Here is a 20,888-nt window from a genome sequence, read left to right as displayed (position 1 = left end):
GTTTTAGATGCCGAAGGCACGGGCTAAAAAAATTGGTTTTAATCTTTTGATTGTACATTTTTATATTTGTAGAAAACTGGATATAATACGATGCTAGACATAGTTTTTTCGTATAGATGAGAACCGGTTCCAATCCACCGGATTCGAATAAATAAAGAAATGTGTTTTACTCACCATTCTGCTTGTTCAATACCATTAACTGAAGTGTCCCCGAACCTAAAAAGTGCATAAATATCGATAAATGTTCTTTTTATGTGTTTTTTATGATATGTTAAAATTGTAAGTTATTTCAAACTCTCCCTTTTACATTTATTTTTAAAAGAAAAGCTTTTCTACAATTAGGGTAGGTCCGTACGACCAGAAAGGATAGCTTTTTCGTTCATTTTGGCATGTTGATTTCAAACTTTGCATGATGATTCATGTATTAGTTAGGTACGAGTTAGAAAGCGTAGCAACTCTATAATCGTTGCCAGAATGTCCGTACATCCATTTTAAACATGTTCTTAACTTTTTTTAACATTAACTTTTATGAGATATAATCATCCGATTGGTCTGATTTGTGGAATACTAATTCCTAGGAAATCAAAGAACGATATTATAAGTGATGCATCTCTATAATCAAGTCCTAAAAATGTAAGTATGACCTTAAACATTATCCTATATTTAAGCAGTTTTTCAACAAATTTACTTGCAATTTTGTTTCAACTTTTATACATTTAAATTCTGATTATTCAGTTCTGACACTTTACAAATTTTAATGTCCGTTTGTCCTACCGTTTTAAGACTTTGCTTTTATTGATGTTGTCATCCTTGATATATAATCTTTAAGCATGCTACGTGTTTTAAAATGATCATACAAAATTTTACCTTAGAGATGGATGTAATAATATGATGGAATAAGTAGTTATAGCTAGGGCAGTCATGCTTAATAACATATCCATCAACACAATTAATAAACAACAACATCTGAAATCAAATAAAATTAATTAAGGATGACAACATAAGTAGCAAAGCACAAAAAAAATCCTGGAATCGACTTATAGCAGGGATAAGGGATAGGAAACCTGGCCATTAATTAGGTCCCGGCCTAGATTCTAAAGGGATATTGCAACTATTACAAATTCCTATCAAACTGGCGGACGCTTCCAAGTAGCTATCGCTCTAAACCAATAAGAATCGGCCTGTTTTGTATCAACCAATCACCAATTGGCGGAAATTTAGAAGCAGACAATTCTAGAAAAAATAATGATTTGTCTGCTACGAAAAAATAAATATAAATGGTGTTAGATCACATTAGTTTAATTATTAGATCTGCTTAGAGTTAAACATTAAAAAAGGGCCATATAGAAAAAACAAAAATAATGGGATTATTTTTTGGGAAGGAAGGTAGCTACGAATTTTCATTTGGTAGTTTATAAATTAGATGTTGTATTTTGAATTTTAAAAATTTAATACAGAATTGATACAACACCTTAACCCTAATATTTGTACAATACAACACAGTACAGATATATCATTACAATATAGTATCCAAAGAACTTGATAGAATGTTACCCAAGTGCATATTTTTAGTAGCGAAGCTACTCTATAATTCACAATGTCCGTCCGTCCGTCTGTCCGTCCGTCTGTCCGTCCGTCTGTCCGTCCGTCCGTCTGTCCGTAATTAATGAATTGGGGGAAACGTGATTTTCTCGGCTCCTATTCAAGATAGACAGCTGAAACTTTTAGTGAAGATTCCCACTATATATGCCCATCTAATATATACATTGTTTTGTCCGTCTGTTTGTTATTTGGGGTGCTAGATCGATTCCTAGATTTTACGGTTTTATGATTTTCTCAACTCCTTTTTAAGATAAAGGGCTGAAATTTTCAGGGATTAATTAATATTATATTCTACATATTTTCACCAAGTTTTATTAATATTTTATTATTAATTGGGGTGCTAGATCGATTCCTAGATTTTTTAGGTTTTCATGGTTTTCTCAATTCCTATTCAGGATTGGCGGTTGAAATTATCAGGGATTGAGTATGCTTATGTTCTACATATTTCCATTAAGTTTCATTAAGATTTGTCTATTAATTGCGGTGCTAGATCGATTCCTAGATTTTTAAGTTTTCATGATTATAAGGTTGCGTGATTTTAAAGGTGTGATGATTTCCCTATTTTACCAATATTAATATTTATCATATGACACTGCTTTATAGTATTTTTTTCCTGATATACAATCATAAATTTTGAGCTTCGCTACTTATGGATGTTGTCATCCTTGTTTTATTTATTTTGAATTTTAATTAGCAATGAAATTTTCAAAAAAAATTTTTACTCATTAATAAAAATGCAAATAATACAAACTAAAATCTGTCTGAGGGAAACCCAACGATAGCTTTCTGACAGTTCAAATTACCAAAGTAAAAGATAAAAAAATTTTGGGAGAGAAAAACTTCATTTTAACAAAAGCCATTAATTTATAGGTTTATAAAAAGTTATGTTTTTTACTTCAAACTAGCTACCTGAATTTGATTCTATACTTTATCTACACACACACACACAGCTTTTTCATTAGCGTTTAGGACGAACCACTGCGCCATCCCAAAACTGGTTTATTAGGCCTAGGCTTGAAATAGGCCTGAAATAATATTTTCCTACGTTTCCCATCCCTTATTCCTGACTTATGGGCAAATTGAGTTATAGAGCAGATGTTCAGTTGTCATAACAAAGAAGAGTAAAAGAGATGAAAAACAAAAACTTTTAATGATAAGGTTTATATCTTTTGGAGCATTTTTCATAGGACTCTTAAATGAAAATTTCAACTGTCTATCTTCATTAGCTTCCGAGAAAATCACGCTTCCTCCAAAGCTGTAGGGACTGACGGACAGACAAATTGACTATAGAGTAGCTTCGCTACTGAAAAAGTTAGGCTAAGAAAATCTTAAGACAAATACAGAAATTGTAATAAAAAAGTGTATGAGTAGTCTTGCAGCTAGTGTTTTTAACGGATTTTTTGTTTCTGAAAGTTAGTAAATGTAAAGTACCCGCGATGCAAAAATAATAATCGTTATGATAAAGAAGTCTTTAAAAACTTTTATAAACAACATTCTTTTAAATGAGAAAAAGTATATACCTATTGTCACCTACTGTTAGGGTAAGCTCAGGATCAAAACAACCATACACATAATTCTTCTTACCATTATCTAAAATTTTATAAACTTAATGTCTAAAGTTAACAACAACAAAAATAATTATAAAATGTAGAAAGATTTTTTTCTTCTGAAGTATAAGATCTCAATGGCTACTGGACCAATCGGTTTTTTAATGTTTAAGATAAGCTTAAAATATTCTAGTGATGGTTTAAGGCTATTATAATTTTAGATCTAAGTTTTAAGCTATTTTTCTCTATTATGGATGTAGCCATAAACGTCTACAGGGGGTTAAAGAGGTGTTTACCCCCTCAAACTTTTTAAATCCCTTCATTCTACCCCACTCAAAATAAAAACTTGACAAGTCACTGGACGAAGCCGCTAGTAATATAAAACTAAAACTAAAACTTCTCTACATTGTAGTCTTTTTATACCACATCTTTGTTTTAACTTTCATCGCTAACTTTGTACTAGCAAATCGATGACGTATGCAATAAGAGATATAAGTTTTCCGGAATTTTAATGTAGGGAGTAGATTTGAAATCTGCATCAAATTTTAAGGATTTTTTATAAAATTCGTTTTTTGTAAAATTCTTTATCTAAAAGCGGAAATACATTTTAAGTTAATTAATTTTGACCAATAGGATAGGTGGATTTTAAACTACCTGCGCTCTAATTGGTTGAATGATGTACGACATCCAATCAGAGCGCAGATTTTTTAAATCCACCAATCACGGATGCCAAAATTAATTAACTTAATTTGTATTTCCGCTTTTAGATAAAGAATTAAACAAATAACGAATTTTATAAAAAATCCTTAAAATTTGATGCAGATTTCAAATCTACTCCCTAGATTACAATTCCGGAAAACTTATATCTCTTAGTATGCAATGCATGTATAATATGTCACAAAATAAACAAATTCTCTCCAAAACCTATTTGTAATCAAATTGAGTGGTTTCAGACAACTGAGACAGATATGTCGACACGGCAAGAAACGGTTGACATGTTTTAATGGTGAAATATAAGGGAGCAAGAACGATAAGGTACAATAATGGCGCAGCTGCATGAAATACAATATCAAAAACTTTTAATTGACAATGAAATGTTTTATATACAGCTGCCGTGTTATCTGTATAGGGCAGTACTGTAATTGAAACAGAAGCTTTTTATAGTGCCTATAAAAATTACGTAATACTGGTCTGCCATTGGTCAGTTAAAATGTATACTGGCCTACCATTGGTCAATTAAAATGTATACTGGCCTACCGTTGGTCAATTAAAATGTATACTGGCCTACCATTGGTCAATTAAAATGTATACTGGCCTGTCATTAGTAATTTAGTCTGTTTATAATGGCCTGTCATTGGTCATTTGTACTGTATGACGTCATTTTTATAGGCACTATAAAGAGCTTTATTGAAACATTTAAAAGAGATATTTAGTCATACACAATACTAACAAAAACAGGTAAGGTCGGTAGAAAAAACAATAGTTGAAATTGAAGAATTAAGAATTGATTAAGAGAAACAAAATTACCCAAAGTATTTTGGTGGAAAAGTTTGGACATTGTTAGTTTGTAAACCAAATCAAGAGTCCCCAAGGTTAAAAATCAAGCAAGTGTTTACAAAAATAAATTAGAAGCAGTATGATTTACAGTCCAATTTTCTATCCCTCCCTGGCATAGAAATGTATTAAATCAACCCAAACATATGGAAAAACTTGCAGAGTAGCTTTGTTGTCCACTATCAACCTGTGTGTTTGTTTATTAGGGTAATTAGAAATAGAGGACAATTACTTCTAAAATAAAATTCAGTCAAAATCCTTATTACCTTATTTTTTAACCAGCGGCTTCCCCCCTAGCCTCTAGGGGCTGTGCCCCAAGAGGAAATTTTAAAAAGAAAAATGTGAGTATGGGAATCATTACATCTTAAATTACCTACCCAGTCGAAAAATTTGCTTTTATTTTTGAAATTACATTACAAATAAATTGTGGCTGCGACCCTGCCAACTATGGGCTCCGTATTGGAAGAGGTTGGGTTGCATGGAAGGAAAAGTAGCCTAAAACCATACAAAAACTAAAATCTAAAAAAAAAACATCCGACAAATTTAAGAATCGTTGCAGTAGTTTTCGATATCTTGAGCTACAGACTAAAACCTACAAAACTTGCAACACTTTTTGATAAAATGATCATTTTAAAGAAGCATACTCTAAATTTGTTTAAGACTGCTAAAGTTATCTATTTATAATATATCTTTTCATTCGGCTAATTTAAAATTCCATGACTGAAGAAATAAGTTGTATTTGATAAAACCATATTTGGTTATGTAACATAGAAAAATATGACAGAAAAATATTTACAATTGTAGAAAATATTTAAAAAGGGTTTTGTAATTTTTTTTATTTATACAGCTGTAAAAGGTCTTTTTGAATGATTTTAGAGATCACTAAAATATTTTAATATGTTCCTGTATTTACAGTAGTAAGGTTTTAGGCTATTTAGTGGGTTGCTGAGAGTGTTCAAGGATTTAAAAATACTCTTTTTTATCAGTTTTATTTACTTGGGACTTCTAGACAAGGGTCGTGCAATCAAAGAGGTGGTTGTCTTAAGGGCGTCATATTAATTTGGTTCAAAGTTATGCGTATCAATAGACCCTGTATACTACCCCTACAGGCTAGTGGCGACACCGCTTTAATTTACAACATTTCATCAGCCTATGCACACTTGGAGCAAATATTCATTAGTTTCAGTGGTCTATGATGATTTGCAATTTTTTGTTTTGTTTGCAAACACTGTAGTGTAGTAAGATCCTGTCCTAAGGTTTTCCTTTTAGTAGCGCTGCTACTCTATAATCAAAGTATGATTTAAAGGCGAGTCAAATACGGCTTTTTTTGCAAAGGGCACATAAGTTTAAAGCAATTGACTTATTGAATGTTTTTTGTTGTTGTAACAAAAACTTTTATTAAGACTTCATATAATATTTCTGTGTTAAAGTTGTTCAAATTATATACTCAATCAATTTATTATTCCTTTATTTGCTAAAAATCTATCAGTCTTTATGTTGCTGTGCTTCTTTAATACTTTGCTGTGCTATTTATGTACATGATTAACATATATTGTCAGTTTTAAAAGTGCTTTCAAAAATACCAATATTTTAATTCCAAGTTTGGTTCAACAAATCTTCGAAAAACAACGTTTCAAGGCTTTAAACAAAATTACCATTAAATAATTAGTAAAGTGGCTTTAAAGGATCTTTTATGTTTGTGTGGTATTCGGCAACCGTGAGCCATGCCTATGGCACCCCTGACCGGGGTTCGGGGAAGGGCCAACGGCCCTCCCCCGAGTCCTGGGGAAGGGGTCTGCCGACCCCCTCCCCATGTCTAAAATTAATGATTGAATCTGTCAAGCTTTATTATGGTTAAAACTGTATTGTTAATCCCCCACCCTTTCCAGGGATGGGGGATCATTATTGCCCAAACTGACTATTGTATATGTATTATAATGCTTTTATGTTATGATTATTTATTCCTATCTGTGTAGTTATTGTTTGTTGTATATAGCTTTAGTACTCTTTAGACCTTCAATAAAGTGACAACTGAAATAGATGTTGATTATTATTTAGTGAATGCTAGAGAAGCGTAGCTTCTCTATAGTAAGGTGTCCACGTCTGTCACACTGCCGTAATCTAATTGAACTCCGGTGTCTGCCATTTATCCTCGGTGGATACCACATTTGGACATTAGTGGAAATCAATGACGCAACAAATACGTCATCAAACTTAATCTAAAAATTTGTCAACAATTTATCAACCTCTGTTTCTTATGAAACACATTTAATTGGTCCCTAGATATTTCTTTCATGTTATTGCTTCTTTCCTGGCCTATTTACTGAAGTAACAGGATGTCTATCTGTGTATATGTCCAGTAAGATGAATTGTTGTAAGTTTTGTAATATTCCAGAGCAGGTTATATGTCACTTTCAGGGGGAAGGGGGGTGGCTACAGATATGGATACATAAATTAGCTCCCCACTAGAAATAAACTAAGGGGGTACCCACCTTCATTTCTCATCTTAAGAGAAACCTAGCTAAGCAAATACTTTTATAAATGGTGAAATTGAATGAATGAATCTAATATGTGATTCATGATTGTGGTCACTTTGCTTCACATTATCCAAGCGCTGCGCAGCTATTCTATAATCAGTGTTGAAAGAACATTACTGCGATTAAGTTAAGGAAAATTGACAATATCAGTACAGATATAAAAAAATAAAAACATGTTCAATCTGTTTTATATACAAATAAAATAATATCATATTTTTCAAATTTACTATTACATATCTGCAAAGAATTAATTTTTCAATTACTATCTTCTTATTCGCTTAATTTTACCATTTATTTTTAAGGAATATAACTTGCTCCGACTGGTACTCACTATTTATTATCAACATGATTATGTTTTAACTTTATCCAAATCACTTCAATTTTTAAACGTCTATCTTTGAAAAATATTATATTATTGTTTCATCGCTAATTATGAACTTAATTGTCTCGATTTTATTTGAAATTAACCGATAATTAACATTTGCAAACATTTGTAATGATTCATGATTTATTTTGCAATTAAAATACTAATCATAGCAAATAGTTTTAAAGATATGAATGATATTTTACAAAATTTTACATTTTTATATCTAAATTATGATATATCTTTGATTTAAGAGGAGAAATATTTTAAAATTATGATTTAAAATTGCAAATGAAATAAAAATCTAATGTATTTTTGCAAAAGATAAATAGTGTAATTATAAAGAAATTTTAATGACCTTTCAACTTTTTTTTTATAGTAATAAAGTCATACTTTAAGAATGGAAATATTTATTAATTATACTATGTTCAAAATGTATTTGGTGAATTTATTTTCAAAACTATCCTTACATAAAAGTAAAACAAGTCTGAGTGTGTGTCTGTCGGTTTGTCTGTACCGAAGGATCTCGGTAACCGCTTAACCGATATTGTTCTCCTTTACAATGAAGTTTTCATGGGTCCAGGAAAGGTTTACCTATTTTATTTGGATGTTTTAGGTTATTATATTTCCACCTTTTAAAAGATTTCAGGGGCTACAAATATTCAAAAACTTTTTCTGGGCCAAATCAAAGCTTCACCAAAACCTGAGACCTATTGGTTCAGTGGTTTTCGAATCTACTGGATGAACATACTTTCGTTTTGCTACTTTAATATTTATAGCGGCTACGCCTCTAGTGTTCTATTTTTTTCCACAGGTGATTTCTTTTGGGAGAGTGGTGGTACCCTCCCCAAAATAGTTATAAACCTTCCTCAGAAGCTACCCTGTAAAGGAGAACCACATCAGTTCGTTGGTGAGCGAGATCCATCAATACAAACAGACAGACAAATAGACAGACAAACATCCTTACTTTTTTTATAAGAACGATATTCAAGGAAATAAAAATATACCTGAATTCTAAATAAGGAAAAAATATTTTCACAGATTAAATTGGATAAAACTTGATTTACATGAAATTCTGGAGAACACTCATTAACCACTGAATAACTTCTTTTGAAAACTTTAGAAGTGAATAGTTGAATACACACTCTATATTCATTAACTAAATAATCTTGGCAGTAAAAATTGTTCTAATTACTAATACATGCACTCCTACAGTTTTGTTTAACAAAGATAAGAAATATTCATGTATATATGTATGTAATACATTTTATATAAAACTAGCGGCTTCGCCCCTAGCCTCTAGGGGCTTTGCCCCAAGAGGTAATTAAAAAAAAGAAATTAATTACCTCTGGTGCTGCAACCACTAATTTTAATTTAACTACCTAAAGAAAATTTGTTTTTTTGTTTTTTGGGGGGTTTGGGGTGTCCCACCCCCAAGAAAATAGCCTAAAACCACCACAGGACCACTAGGTGTATTCCTTGAAGAGTAGAATCCAATCGGTTCAGTAGTTACCAAGATCTTAAGGGACGGACGGACAGACATCAAGCTACTTCATATTACAGAAGAACGATTATGTCCAATATTGGCATAGATTATGCAACAATTAAAGGTTATTTGTTATGGAAGTTTTAATTTTTCCAGGATATTCTGGACCTATCCTAGTATATAAAGTACTAAGATTTTTAAAAGCGAAGCTTTTCTATAATTATTAAAAGCGAAGCTTTTCTATAATTAGGGTCGGTCCGTCCGTACGTCCGTCCGTCCGTCACGGATAGCTTTTTTCGTTAATTTAGACATGTTAGAATTGTCCTATCCATTTCAAATTTTGCATGGTGATTCCTTTAGTAGTTAGGTACGATTTAGAAAGCGTAGCAACTCTATAATCATTACCAGAATGTCCGTACGTCCATTTTAAACATGTTGATTTTTTTTACATTTTTTACAACAAATTTATATGTGACCTAATTATCCCATTGGTCTGATTTTTGGTATACTGATTCCTGGGACAACAAAGTACAATATTATAAGCGAAGCAACTCTATAATCAAGTCCTAAAAATGTAAGTATGTCCATAATCATTATCCTGTATCAAGCAGTTTTTCAACAAATTTACTTACAATTTTGCTTTGACTCTTATACATTCGCATTCTGATTATTCAGTTCTGACATTATACAATTGTTAATGTCCGTTTGTCCTACCGTTTCAGAGCTTCGCTTTTATGGATGTTGTCATCCTTGTTATTCTAATACAAAACTGATTGAGTTCTCCCTTTTAGGTAAGCTTTACATAGGTTGCAGGCTATTTTTTTGTATTTAGGGTTAGTGATGGCTTTATGCTATTTTTCTAGCACCTCACTGGCTCTTTGAATAAAGATAACCTAGATGCTAGGGTTGCAACCGCTAGTGTAAGATAAGGTAACACGCTTTTTTATCGGAGGGGTTGGGGGATTTTCCTCCCCAATTGCCATAGCGTGGCGATAATTATCCCCATAAATTTTTTGGAGATGTCAAAAGTTTATCTGAATTGTAAAACAAATTCTGGAGTGTATCATAGTTTGTAGCTTGCATATTTAGCATAAAGTTTGAATATTATTGTATTTTTTTTTATATAATGTATTTAATGAAGGTGCTTCATTTATATTGGCAGTGATTATTTACTAAGTATATTTGCGATAACTTTTATTTAATGAAATCTTCCAATTTTCAATTTGTACAAAACGGCCTGCTTAATTGCTTCAAGATCCATGTCAGATCTATATAGGAAATAAATGTCTATAAACGAGCTCAAGTTTTCCAAGGACTATTCGTTGAAAACTCATAGTGCTCCAATAATCCATAATAAACTCTCATTGCCCAGAACGATAAGACCCATTATTTTACTTTATTAAAAACAAATTCATTTTTTTCATTTCATGTTGCTATTTACATTATAATGAAGTATTTAATTTATAATCATAAAAAAGAAAATTTAAATTTATGATATAATAAATTTAAGAAAACTCTGTTTTAAAAGAATTCGATTGTGGCGACACTTTGTGTGTTCAAATAGTGAACTAAAATTGTAATCATATAATTAACCCTTTGGTGATGGAAATGTAAAGAAAAAAATATAATTTAAAAGATCTTTTTAAGATCATTTAAATTATTAAATATATACTTCCGTTTAAATAGTAATGCCGGGTGAGGAAAATAGATTTTTTGAGAAATATAAATATATATGCATATAGAAAACTACCCAATAGGGAGATAGTTATGTCGAGCCAACTCTAGTTATTTATATCTATCTGTATGGCTTACTATTGTAGGAATAAATTTTCTTGATTTGTTCAATAATCAAGCAAATTTTCAGTTTTGCTAAATAATTCTAACAAAAATTCAGGATAATACGGAATGCACGTTGTAAAAAAACTTTATTCAACCAGAAAACATTATTTAGTATACAACTTTAATGGTTTATTTTGACAATATAGTATTTTTAAAGAGGGGTAATAACTGACCTGATATAGACTTCCTCGTAATACAGTTCATTGGCCTAATTTAAATTGTCGACATTGGTCGTTTACTTTCAGCATTCCTTCCAAAAAAAATTGTATTTGAATGCAAATAAAAGTATATGCTTGAAATAACTTTAAAAATATTTAGAGGAGTGGTTTTCATGCCCTTGACTAGTCTTTTATGCATTGCAACAAAATAATTATCTTATCTTAATGTAATAAGCTTTTTATTAATTAAAGATTGAGAGGATTATTACAAAGATAAGATTTATTTGTTAAATTGTTTATTGATCCTTATATAAACATGTTTGTGTGTCTCCTACGTATTTTGTTACAAAGGATTTCGCTAACCGCTGTACCTATATGGTTATCGTTTACAGTAAAGCTTCTTTGGTTCTATCGGGAGTTTTTATGTCTTTTTAAAATTTCCATAAAGAACAAAAGTGCTGAAATGGAAACTATAAGGAAGGAGATAAAGAAAATATTTTCCAGCTTCCAAAAGCAGAATTCCTAACGGTAGAATATAAAAAATAGATTTTTAAAATAATATAGGAAATCTTTTTATCCAATAATCTATTCACAAAAAAAAGGGTTTAAAGTTTTTTTTCAATTATTTTTATTAACTCCAAATCCTTATACCAATTGTTGAATTTTTAGAAAGTTTGTCTCCAACTTTTATTTCCTTCCTATTTTCATGGTAGAAAAGAATTAAAATTGTTATCAAATAAAATTATTTACTTTTTATTACATTATAAAAATCAATAAATCTTCATTTTGAATTTTAGTGTTGTAAAAATTCAAAATAACAGAATAAAATTTAACTATTATTTTTGGGGGAGAAATGTTGAAGCTTATTTTGTCCATTAAAACTTTCTTCTGCATGAAGGTCGTCTTCATCCACACATGATTTGGCGCGAAATTCTTAGTAGTCGAAAGTTTGTTGTTGTTCGTCATAGTCCAACCACCCGGCGTGCTGATTTACGTGAGAATGAAGGGTTAATAGATATTACATTGAATTAAGAGACTTAAGATTGTTTAATACGTGAAATTTATTAATTTTCTTTTTATTTGGCGTAATAGTGGTTCCTTTTGGTGTTAAATTCGCCACTACGGCATGTACATAGGATAAAAAGATTAGAAAGGGGGGGGGGTGCTTGAAACAGCCTGAAATACACTGAAAAAGGCTTCCCTGAAAAGAAAATCTAATCAGATCGACAGCTTATGAGATCTTTGGCTTTTAATATAATATGTTATTACTTTTTTAAAGAAGGATATTGAATTATTCAAACAATAAAACATGATTCAGATATAAAATGTCAAAGAAAACTGACTACGCGGCGGTGAAACAGAAGTTGAAAGAGTTTCTTGCTGACTTTCAAGTTTTAGACGAGCAGGGAAGGAAGGAGTTCAAATATGCCTCCCAGATCACAAACATCGCTCACAGGTACTTGTGTCATGGATTATAAGGGTTAGGTCAATGAATTATAACTTGATCATTTTCTTAGTACGTATATTCTTTTTCTTAGTACGTTTTTTGAACTGAGGGGTTGGAGGGACACCTCTAAATGCATTAAAAGGATGAAAGCCCCTCTAAAATTAATATAGGGGGTAGGCCGGGGAACCTCTACCATCTCGCTCTGAACTTTATATCTCCTAGAGGTTAGGGACGTACTAAACTTTAATAAAAAGTTTTGAATGTGTCGGAAATTGAAATTAAAAGAAATTCTAATATTCTCACTCTTCTAAAGGGGTAGTTTCACGAAATGCTTTTAAACTTAATTTAGTGAACCACATATTTTTTCCTGGTTTATTGGTTGAACTACATTTATATATATGGCATATATTTGAAAGACTTTCAATTTTCTACCACGTAGTTTGTAAAATTTCAAGACTAGAAAATAGGGTTGGCAATCCGGATCCGGAATCCGCCCAATTTTTGGGCAAATTTTAAAATCCGGATCCGGAATCCGTTTTTTAATAGCTGATTCCGGATTCAGGCATGCTAAAATTAGCGTCTTTAGTTTTTTCTTTCAACTCTCGCTTTTTGAAGGCAAAGATTATCATCATTACATTTAAAAGGGGGGGGGGGGGGGGCGAAAGTGACACTTTTTGAAACCAAAACTAAAAGTCAACAAAGGAACTCAACTAAAAAAAGAGTTACAGGTCTGAGATTTTGCATGGCAGTTCCATATTGTACCCCTTTAAAGCAACTGCCATGCAAAATGTCAGACCTGTAACACTTTTTTTTTTTAGTTGAGTACCTTTGACTTTTAGTTTTGGTTTCAAAAAGTGTCACTTTCGCCCCCGCCCCCCCCCCCCCTCCCCTTTTTTAAAATCTGGTTCGATTCTCGGAAGTGAATTATAGAGAACACCAAGAACATTAATTTTTAGGACATATGTAGCACTTAATTTTTAAAAAAAAATTTAAAAGCCTTTAAAAATACTGCTAGAATCCGGAATCCACAAGGAATCCGCCACTTTTTTTGACGGATTCTTTTAAGAATCCGAATCCGGCCCAAAAATTCGACGGATTGCCATCACTACTTGAAAATCGTCTTTTTAAAATGCATATATCACAAGACGATTTTCAAGTCTTGATATTTTCAAAACTACGTGGTAGAAAATTAAAATTCTTTCAAATATATGCCATATAAATATAGTTTAACCCAGTAACTAGTAACAAAAAAGTGGGGTTTACTAAATTGAGTTCACATGCATTTCTTGAAACTACCCCTTTGCTTGTTGTCCTTAGTTTTTAGATACTTAAAATGTTTTGAATGAAGGAAGGCTAGTGTTGAATAATCAAATGTTTTTTAGAGAGCAAGAAAGTCTTTCCATTGACCTAGACGATGTTGCTGAATTTGACGCAGACCTGGCACAAGAGATCAGAGGCAACACAAGGAGATACGTGCTTCTGATGCAGGAGGCCATTGAAGAACTTATTCCAAACTATAAAGAAAGAGAAGCAATCCCCAAAGATGCTTTGGATATTTACATTAAACACAGGTATAGAACAAAATTCTGTAACTCGATCTTGTCTCAGAAATTCTCTCCAAGCTTTAAGTTCCATGCAAATAATCACATTTAATGATTAAAAAGTAAAAGTTGGCGTTAGAATGATATTGATTAGTAGATAAATTAATTTCTATCGATTGTTTCATTATTCTTTTTTGTCTTGAACATCTGAAATTTAAGTATGAAATGTTTCAGTCTGATGATAACCCAGACAGTAAGAGGTGAGGAGCCAGACCTAACAAGAGCAAACAATAACAAAATTCCTCCCCAGCTCACCAGAAGGTTTGATGTCACATTCAACAGTTTGTCCTCGGAAAAGGCCATCGCCATCAGAGACATCAAAGCTGAATACGTCGGCAAGCTTATTACCATGAAGGTTAGAGTCCAATATTAGCCTTCGTTTATCTTGGCAAAAAATACATCGTTAGTGCAGCATTAACAAGCTTATATTTTGAATGCAATTAACAAATGTTTTATCAAATAAACTGGACGGCTCTAAGATAAACTGGCTCAGTCTTTTAAACATTTGTTAGATTTTCAGTGCTTCTGACGAGACCTGTAGAATGTGTACTTTAATTTTTGCATCCATGAAATACTCATCTTTAATTTATTCTGGTCTGTCGTTGAGCGAATGAGATGCAATTATTAATTTGATTAAAAATAAATATTTAGGGTATTGTGACGAGAGTAAACGAAGTGAAGCCCTTGATGCAAGTAGCCACCTACACCTGCGACCAGTGTGGTGTGGAGACATACCAGATCGTGTCCGGTACCTCTTTTATGCCTCAGCAACAGTGTAACGGTGAGGACTGTAGGGTTAACAGGTCTGGCGGTAGACTCTCCCTCATCACTCGTGGCAGCAAGTTTACAAAGTTTCAGGTAAAAATAGATATATGATCAGGATTCAGGGGTGTAAATTCTGCATGGTTGAACCTGCTTAAGGGGGCCCCTTTTTTAATAAAAAATATGTGGTTGGGGAAAAAATTTAAAAGTTTATAATCTGTAAACATTTTTCTCCTTATTTATCTCATCCTTGCTGAAAATAGAAACTAAAAGAATATGTGCGAGGGCCGGGAGGATAATTTGAATAAAATAAACTTGTTTTGAAAGTGTTTTTCAATTTTTCCCTTCCTTGCTGGAAAAAACTAGGAGGGAAAATGGATATAATAAAAATTAAATTGCAGCAGGGAAGAAATAATGAATCTTGTGCAGAAAATACACCCCTGAATCTTATTCTCTCGGGGCCATATCTCTTTGGGAGTTGATATACCTCTCAGTCAAATAATCCAAAACCTGTCCTGAATTACAACAAAACAATTTTCCCTGAAAATTAATATAGACAAAAATACTACGGACATCCTATTAATTCAAGTTAGCCTTGTATTAAATGTTATATCTAGGAAGTCAAAATTCAAGAGCATTCCGATGCTGTACCAACTGGTGGTATTCCTCGTCACGTGTCTGTGTACTGTATGGGAGATCTTACAAGGTAAGGATTTAAATATGCATATTATTATTGACTTTTGGTTATGGCTAGGGTTTAATAAATAAAGCTGAAATGTAATTTTTGGTTTCGCCCGAGAAAAGCACAAGAAAAATAATCCGTCATTATTTTATATTTTAAAAGAACAGTTAACTTTTATACTGCAGTATAATCATGTGATTTTTATCATGAGGCCGAATTCTAGCATTTTAATTCAATTTGAAATTCTGGTTTAAAGAAAGTTTTACCTACTTCGAATTGTTTTCGAGAATACTGGTTTCTTGTTTTTTTAGCCCGTGCCTTTGGCATCTCGTGGCTAACAAATCTTCTAATTGTACATTTTTTATCCGCGGAAAGCTGCTTATAATACGATGCGAGAAATAATGATTCTGATAATGACATACTTTTTTAGACAATGTACTCCTGGTGACCACGTGAGCGTGACTGGTATCTACTTGCCACTCAAGAAGGAGGGCTTCATGGCTATGCAGAGTGGCCTTGTCTCGGAAACCTTTATTGACGCACACAAAATTGTAAAACTGAACAAGACAGAAAGTGATGCTGCTCTCGACGAAGAAGAGCTTTCAGAGGAGGAAATTAAAGCTCTTACTGAAGATGACTTCTACAACAAACTTGCCAATTCCATTGCACCTGAGATTTATGGTCATGAGGATGTTAAGAAGGCCCTGCTGCTTTTGTTGGTCGGTGGTGTGGACAGAAATCCTTCCGGTATGAAGATTCGTGGTAATATTAATGTCCTGTTGATGGGAGATCCTGGAGTTGCCAAGTCTCAGCTGCTGGGCTTTATTGACAGGCTGGCCCCGAGGTCCCAGTACACAACTGGCAGAGGTAGCTCCGGTGTTGGTCTCACTGCTGCCGTCACAAGGGTAATATTTTAAAGAAATTTTATTAAATAAACAATAAAGCAATCATATTGATTTTACCTACTTCTACAGGGATGAAATATTTATTATCTTAATCTAGATATAAAAAAAAGAATTAATGTAATGTTTCTTTTCTCTAGGATCCTTTGACTGGTGAAACAGCTTTGGAAGGAGGTGCCCTAGTTCTAGCTGATCAGGTATATTATTTTAACACAATATCCAAGTTTTAACTTAAATAATAGTTAATTCATTACTCACTCATGGAAAGGAAGTGATATTTAATATGAGATAACTTTTTAAATTCATGTTTATTGTTAAATTAACAATGTTAATCCAATTCAAAAATAATAATTGTTGTTTAAAATCATATTTCTTTATCTGAAGTAGTTTGGTTGAAATATTAATTTCTAAGTACTGATAGTTAAAAAATCAAAAAAATTGTAACATTGTAATCACAATTGAGAAAGAAATGAAATATTTGATCTATTTGAAGTCTCTGTTGGTGGGTGAAAGTCTAGTTAATGTTCATAATTTAATTGACTAGATTTACACTCATCAATAGCGACCCACAAATCCTCAAAAAGAACATAAAACAAAATATTTTCTTCAAGCATAGTCACTCTTTCAATGACTGTGTGTCCTTGCTCTTTCCCATCCCCTCTCTTTTTCACTTATGATAATTCTAATTCAATTTATCACCCCCTTTTTTGTAAAACTTCGTTAATCCAATCAAGTACCTACTTTTACAAGTAAAATTTTTCCTCAAGTAGCACAGAAATAAAAAGCATTTTTAACTTAGATCTTTAAATAACATTTACTAATTTTTCAGCAATAGGTATGAAACAGAATTTTAAATTCAACGATAACAAACATTTATGTCTTTTAATTGGGATGTCGTCGGTCCTTATCAATCTGCTAAATAATGTATCCTCTGCTCACATGAGTGAAAATTGAAGTTGAAACAACGAGAAGAGACATATCCAAAGGAAGAAAAATACTGATGTAGCTAGTTGGTGGGTGATAGGGTAGTCGGTGTTATATTATTTGAATCTACTGACTAGACCTAACACTCGCCAACTATGTACATTACAACCACAATCATCATAAGTACAGGGGTGTATATTCTGCACAAGATTTTTTTTTTCTTTCCCTGCTACAAAATTTTTTAATTTTTTTCCCCCCTAGATTTTTCTGAAAAAGTAGGGGGGGAAATAGAAAAATATTTAAAGAACTCTATATTTTATTTATTTTATCCCTCCTACCACACATTTTTTAGTTTTTTTAACCAAGGAGGGGGGCGAAATGGAAAAAATGTTTTCAGTTTTCTTAATTTTTACATTTTTTTTCCCTCCAACCACTTATTTTTTATTTTTTCCCCCCCCCCCCTGAGCAGGGGATCCCATGCAGAATATACACCCCTGCATAAGTATATTTTTAATATCAAAGATAATCTATAATTAGGTTTTGTTCGTACTTACGTCCTTAAAATATATTTGTTTAATTTATATCACCTTCTTTTCCCGTAAGATATTGATCAATGTGCTATAATTTAAACAATCGATTAGTACTATATTTTATTATGCTATAATATTTGACTTAAAGTATTAATGGTTCTTTTTATATAAAAAAAGTTTCTCTTAATCTAAAATGGTAAAAAATGAACATATTTTTTTATTAGGGTGTGTGTTGCATTGACGAGTTCGACAAAATGGACGAAGGTGACAGAACCGCCATCCACGAGGTCATGGAACAGCAGACCATTTCCATTGCCAAGGCTGGTATCCTGACCACTTTGAATGCAAGGACCAGCATTTTGGCGGCTGCTAATCCTGCCTATGGTCGTTACAACATGAAGCGTAGTATTCAGGATAATATTAACCTGCCCGCCGCTCTGCTTTCCAGATTTGACCTGATATGGCTGATTGCTGACAAGTGAGTATTTCATAGTACGATTCAGTTAGAAATTTAACATACCTAGTTTAAAATGTATCAAAGAAATATAGTTAAATTTAATCTGTCCGTTCAGAAATCTCTCACAAACGATCCGATTAAGCTCTCTTTTTAAGGGGTGCTTTATAAATTCTTGGCAATTTTATTTTTTTAGGGTATTTATGATAGGCTATTTATGCTGCCGTTTGTATAGTTTAAAGTAAAAAAGACTGTCTTTATCATTTGAAACATTTAACTGCTTTTAAAAAACGATCTTTTAAATAAGGAAAGTTTACAAAATGTATACTAATATTAAAGCAAATTATGACACTTAAGATTCCTGCAATTATTGTGTACAAAATGTAACTACTATTTCTGTACAGGTCTGACCGGATGAATGACCTGCGCCTAGCCAAGCATATTGCTTATGTGCACCAGAACAGCACCACCCCAGAGACAGACATCAATCCTCTGGACATGAAGACCATGAGAAGATATATTGCCCAGTGCAAGAAGAAAATGCCAATTATTCCCAAGGAGTTGACTGAATACATCACTGAGAACTATGTTCTTCTCAGAGAAGAATCCAGGTATAGAAAAATATGGGTTTTTTTAAGTTTCTAAATATTCTTATTTTTATTTAATAATTTCAGTTTTAAAACATTTGTATTATTTTATGCTCCCCAAGATATTTTCAAGCAGTTAATACTTTTAATGATATTCCTTTTGATTGCTAAATTAACAAAAGATCCTGATACTCACCTTAATTTTATCATAGAAAATATCCGATGCACTAGACAAACAATCATTCATATTTTATAAAAAAAATTGAAGCATAAAAAGCTTACCCTATACATTGGACTGTTATATTGCAGGTCCCAGAGAAAAGCTGGACAGGGTCTGTTTACCTCTGCCAGAACCTTGCTGGCCATCCTCAGGTTGTCCACGGCCCTGGCCAGGCTCAGGCTGGTCGACGTAGTGGAGAAGGACGACGTGAAGGAGGCCATGAGACTGATGGAGTACAGCAAGACCAGTATGAAGGACGATGAAACCAACAGAGCCGTGACCCGCGTAATTGACAGAATCTACCAGGATATTATCAAGCTGAAGCAGGATGGACAGAAGTCAATGAAAGTCAGTGATATTCAAGAGAGGTAAGGTTTTATTGCTCTAGTTACTCAGCATATTTATAATACACGATAAGTTGAAAGTTTTTAAATTTTCATACCGTACGACACTAGAAGGCTTCGATGTCCGCAAAAGAAATGCTATATCTATTTCAAAAATTGACTTAATCAAAAGGGGGAGGTAGGTTGTGCTAAAATTCAGTAAAGTTTGGAGTTTTAAGGCTAAAAAACAGTAGTAGAACGATAATAAATATTCACTAAATATAAATAAGATTTTTTCTCTATGGTTCTATTCAATAAGGAATACACATTTTGTAGTAAATACTATCTTTCTGCTACTGTTTTAAAGCCTTAAAACTCACATCTTAACGGATTTTTAGCACAACTTACCTCCCCCTTTCTTTCTATCCTCCGGTTAATCACCTACTTATTATATAAGAATTTTATTATGAATGGGTTATGTGATTTAAGGACACACTAAAACTCCAAATTTCGATTACATATTGTGACTACTAATGCCAATTTCTCTTCTGCTGTTCAAGTTCTTGTTTTCTGTGTTCTTCACCATTAGGTACTTTGAATTTACATTCTAATATCTTATTTGATCCTAAGTTTTATTATTAGTTATTAAAATTTTTATATATTGCAGATGCCAGGCAGTTGGTTATAAGCCTACAGATATCAACGAGTGCTTGGAAGCTTATGAAGAACTTGACATTTGGCAACTCAATCAAGCAAAAACAAAGCTTACTTTCATCAATTAATTTTACCACAACACTAAGTACAATTATTTTAAGATTTTATTTTTTATAAAAATACTTATGGTTACTCTAAGAAATAAAACCTATTTACTTTTTATTTTGATCATGTAAATCGGAAATATATATTACAACATTAATATTTCATTGTTATTTTTCTTTAGTTGAAATATTTGATATCACATGTATTTTGAGTCAGTTGCATTTTCGTCAGACCTCTTTTCGGTTTATGTATTAAAACCTTTATGTCCAAGCCCAACCTAAATACGTTAACCTTTTTGTGTATATAAACCAAATTGTATCTTTTCTATACGTTACAGTTTTAAAGATAAAACACTGGCGTCTTTACTGTATCTGTAGTTTTAAAAAGATCAATATTCAATAATCTTCAGAAGCATGCAGTAAAATAAATGTCACTTTTTAGATAAAAACTCGGGAACTTTCCGCCAAAAGTTTTTTTTTTGGGTTAATTAGAACTTTTATAAAAAGACTTTCTAATAAACCAAGAGATTAAAACTGATAGGTTTTGGTATGTTATTAACTCTAACCTACTTTTGTGTGAGATTAAACTAACATTTTTGTAATTCTACGGA

General features: G+C 32.2%; 2 protein-coding genes across 4 annotated transcripts in view; one reads left to right on the top strand and one right to left on the bottom strand.

The window, feature by feature from the left end:
- The window catches only part of LOC145325348 (uncharacterized), a 49,083-nt gene extending 40,271 nt beyond the window's left edge, over positions 1-8,812 (bottom strand). Inside the window, exons 1-4 of one of the 3 annotated variants that reach the window (XM_080168351.1) lie at positions 8,612-8,812; positions 3,123-3,192; positions 868-966; positions 175-216 (exon numbers count right to left, since the gene is read on the bottom strand). In XM_080168351.1, coding sequence (XP_080024477.1) covers positions 175-216; positions 868-941 — 116 coding nt within the window. In that variant the 5' untranslated portion in view covers positions 942-966; positions 3,123-3,192; positions 8,612-8,812. The remainder of the gene's footprint in view (positions 1-174; positions 217-867; positions 967-3,122; positions 3,193-8,611) is intronic. The other 2 variants (XM_080168366.1, XM_080168358.1) reach the window with 2 other exon arrangements.
- Positions 8,813-12,375: 3,563 nt separating this feature from the next.
- Mcm7 (minichromosome maintenance 7) lies at positions 12,376-20,435 on the top strand. The gene is made up of 11 exons (XM_080168341.1): positions 12,376-12,543; positions 13,917-14,105; positions 14,310-14,490; positions 14,787-14,993; positions 15,515-15,603; positions 16,010-16,484; positions 16,622-16,678; positions 18,160-18,413; positions 18,794-19,000; positions 19,286-19,564; positions 20,187-20,435. Exons 1-11 carry the CDS (start codon positions 12,413-12,415, stop codon positions 20,299-20,301), a joined length of 2,184 nt encoding a protein of 727 aa, XP_080024467.1. The 5' UTR covers positions 12,376-12,412; the 3' UTR covers positions 20,302-20,435.
- Positions 20,436-20,888: the final 453 nt, after the last annotated feature.

This window comes from Acartia tonsa, chromosome 1, assembly GCF_053477335.1.
Source record: "Acartia tonsa isolate MP-2025a chromosome 1, ASM5347733v1, whole genome shotgun sequence".
NCBI lineage: Eukaryota > Metazoa > Arthropoda > Copepoda > Calanoida > Acartiidae > Acartia > Acartia tonsa.
The sequence above is the reverse complement of the archived record's forward strand: the minus strand, read 5'-3'. Positions and strand labels throughout refer to the sequence as shown.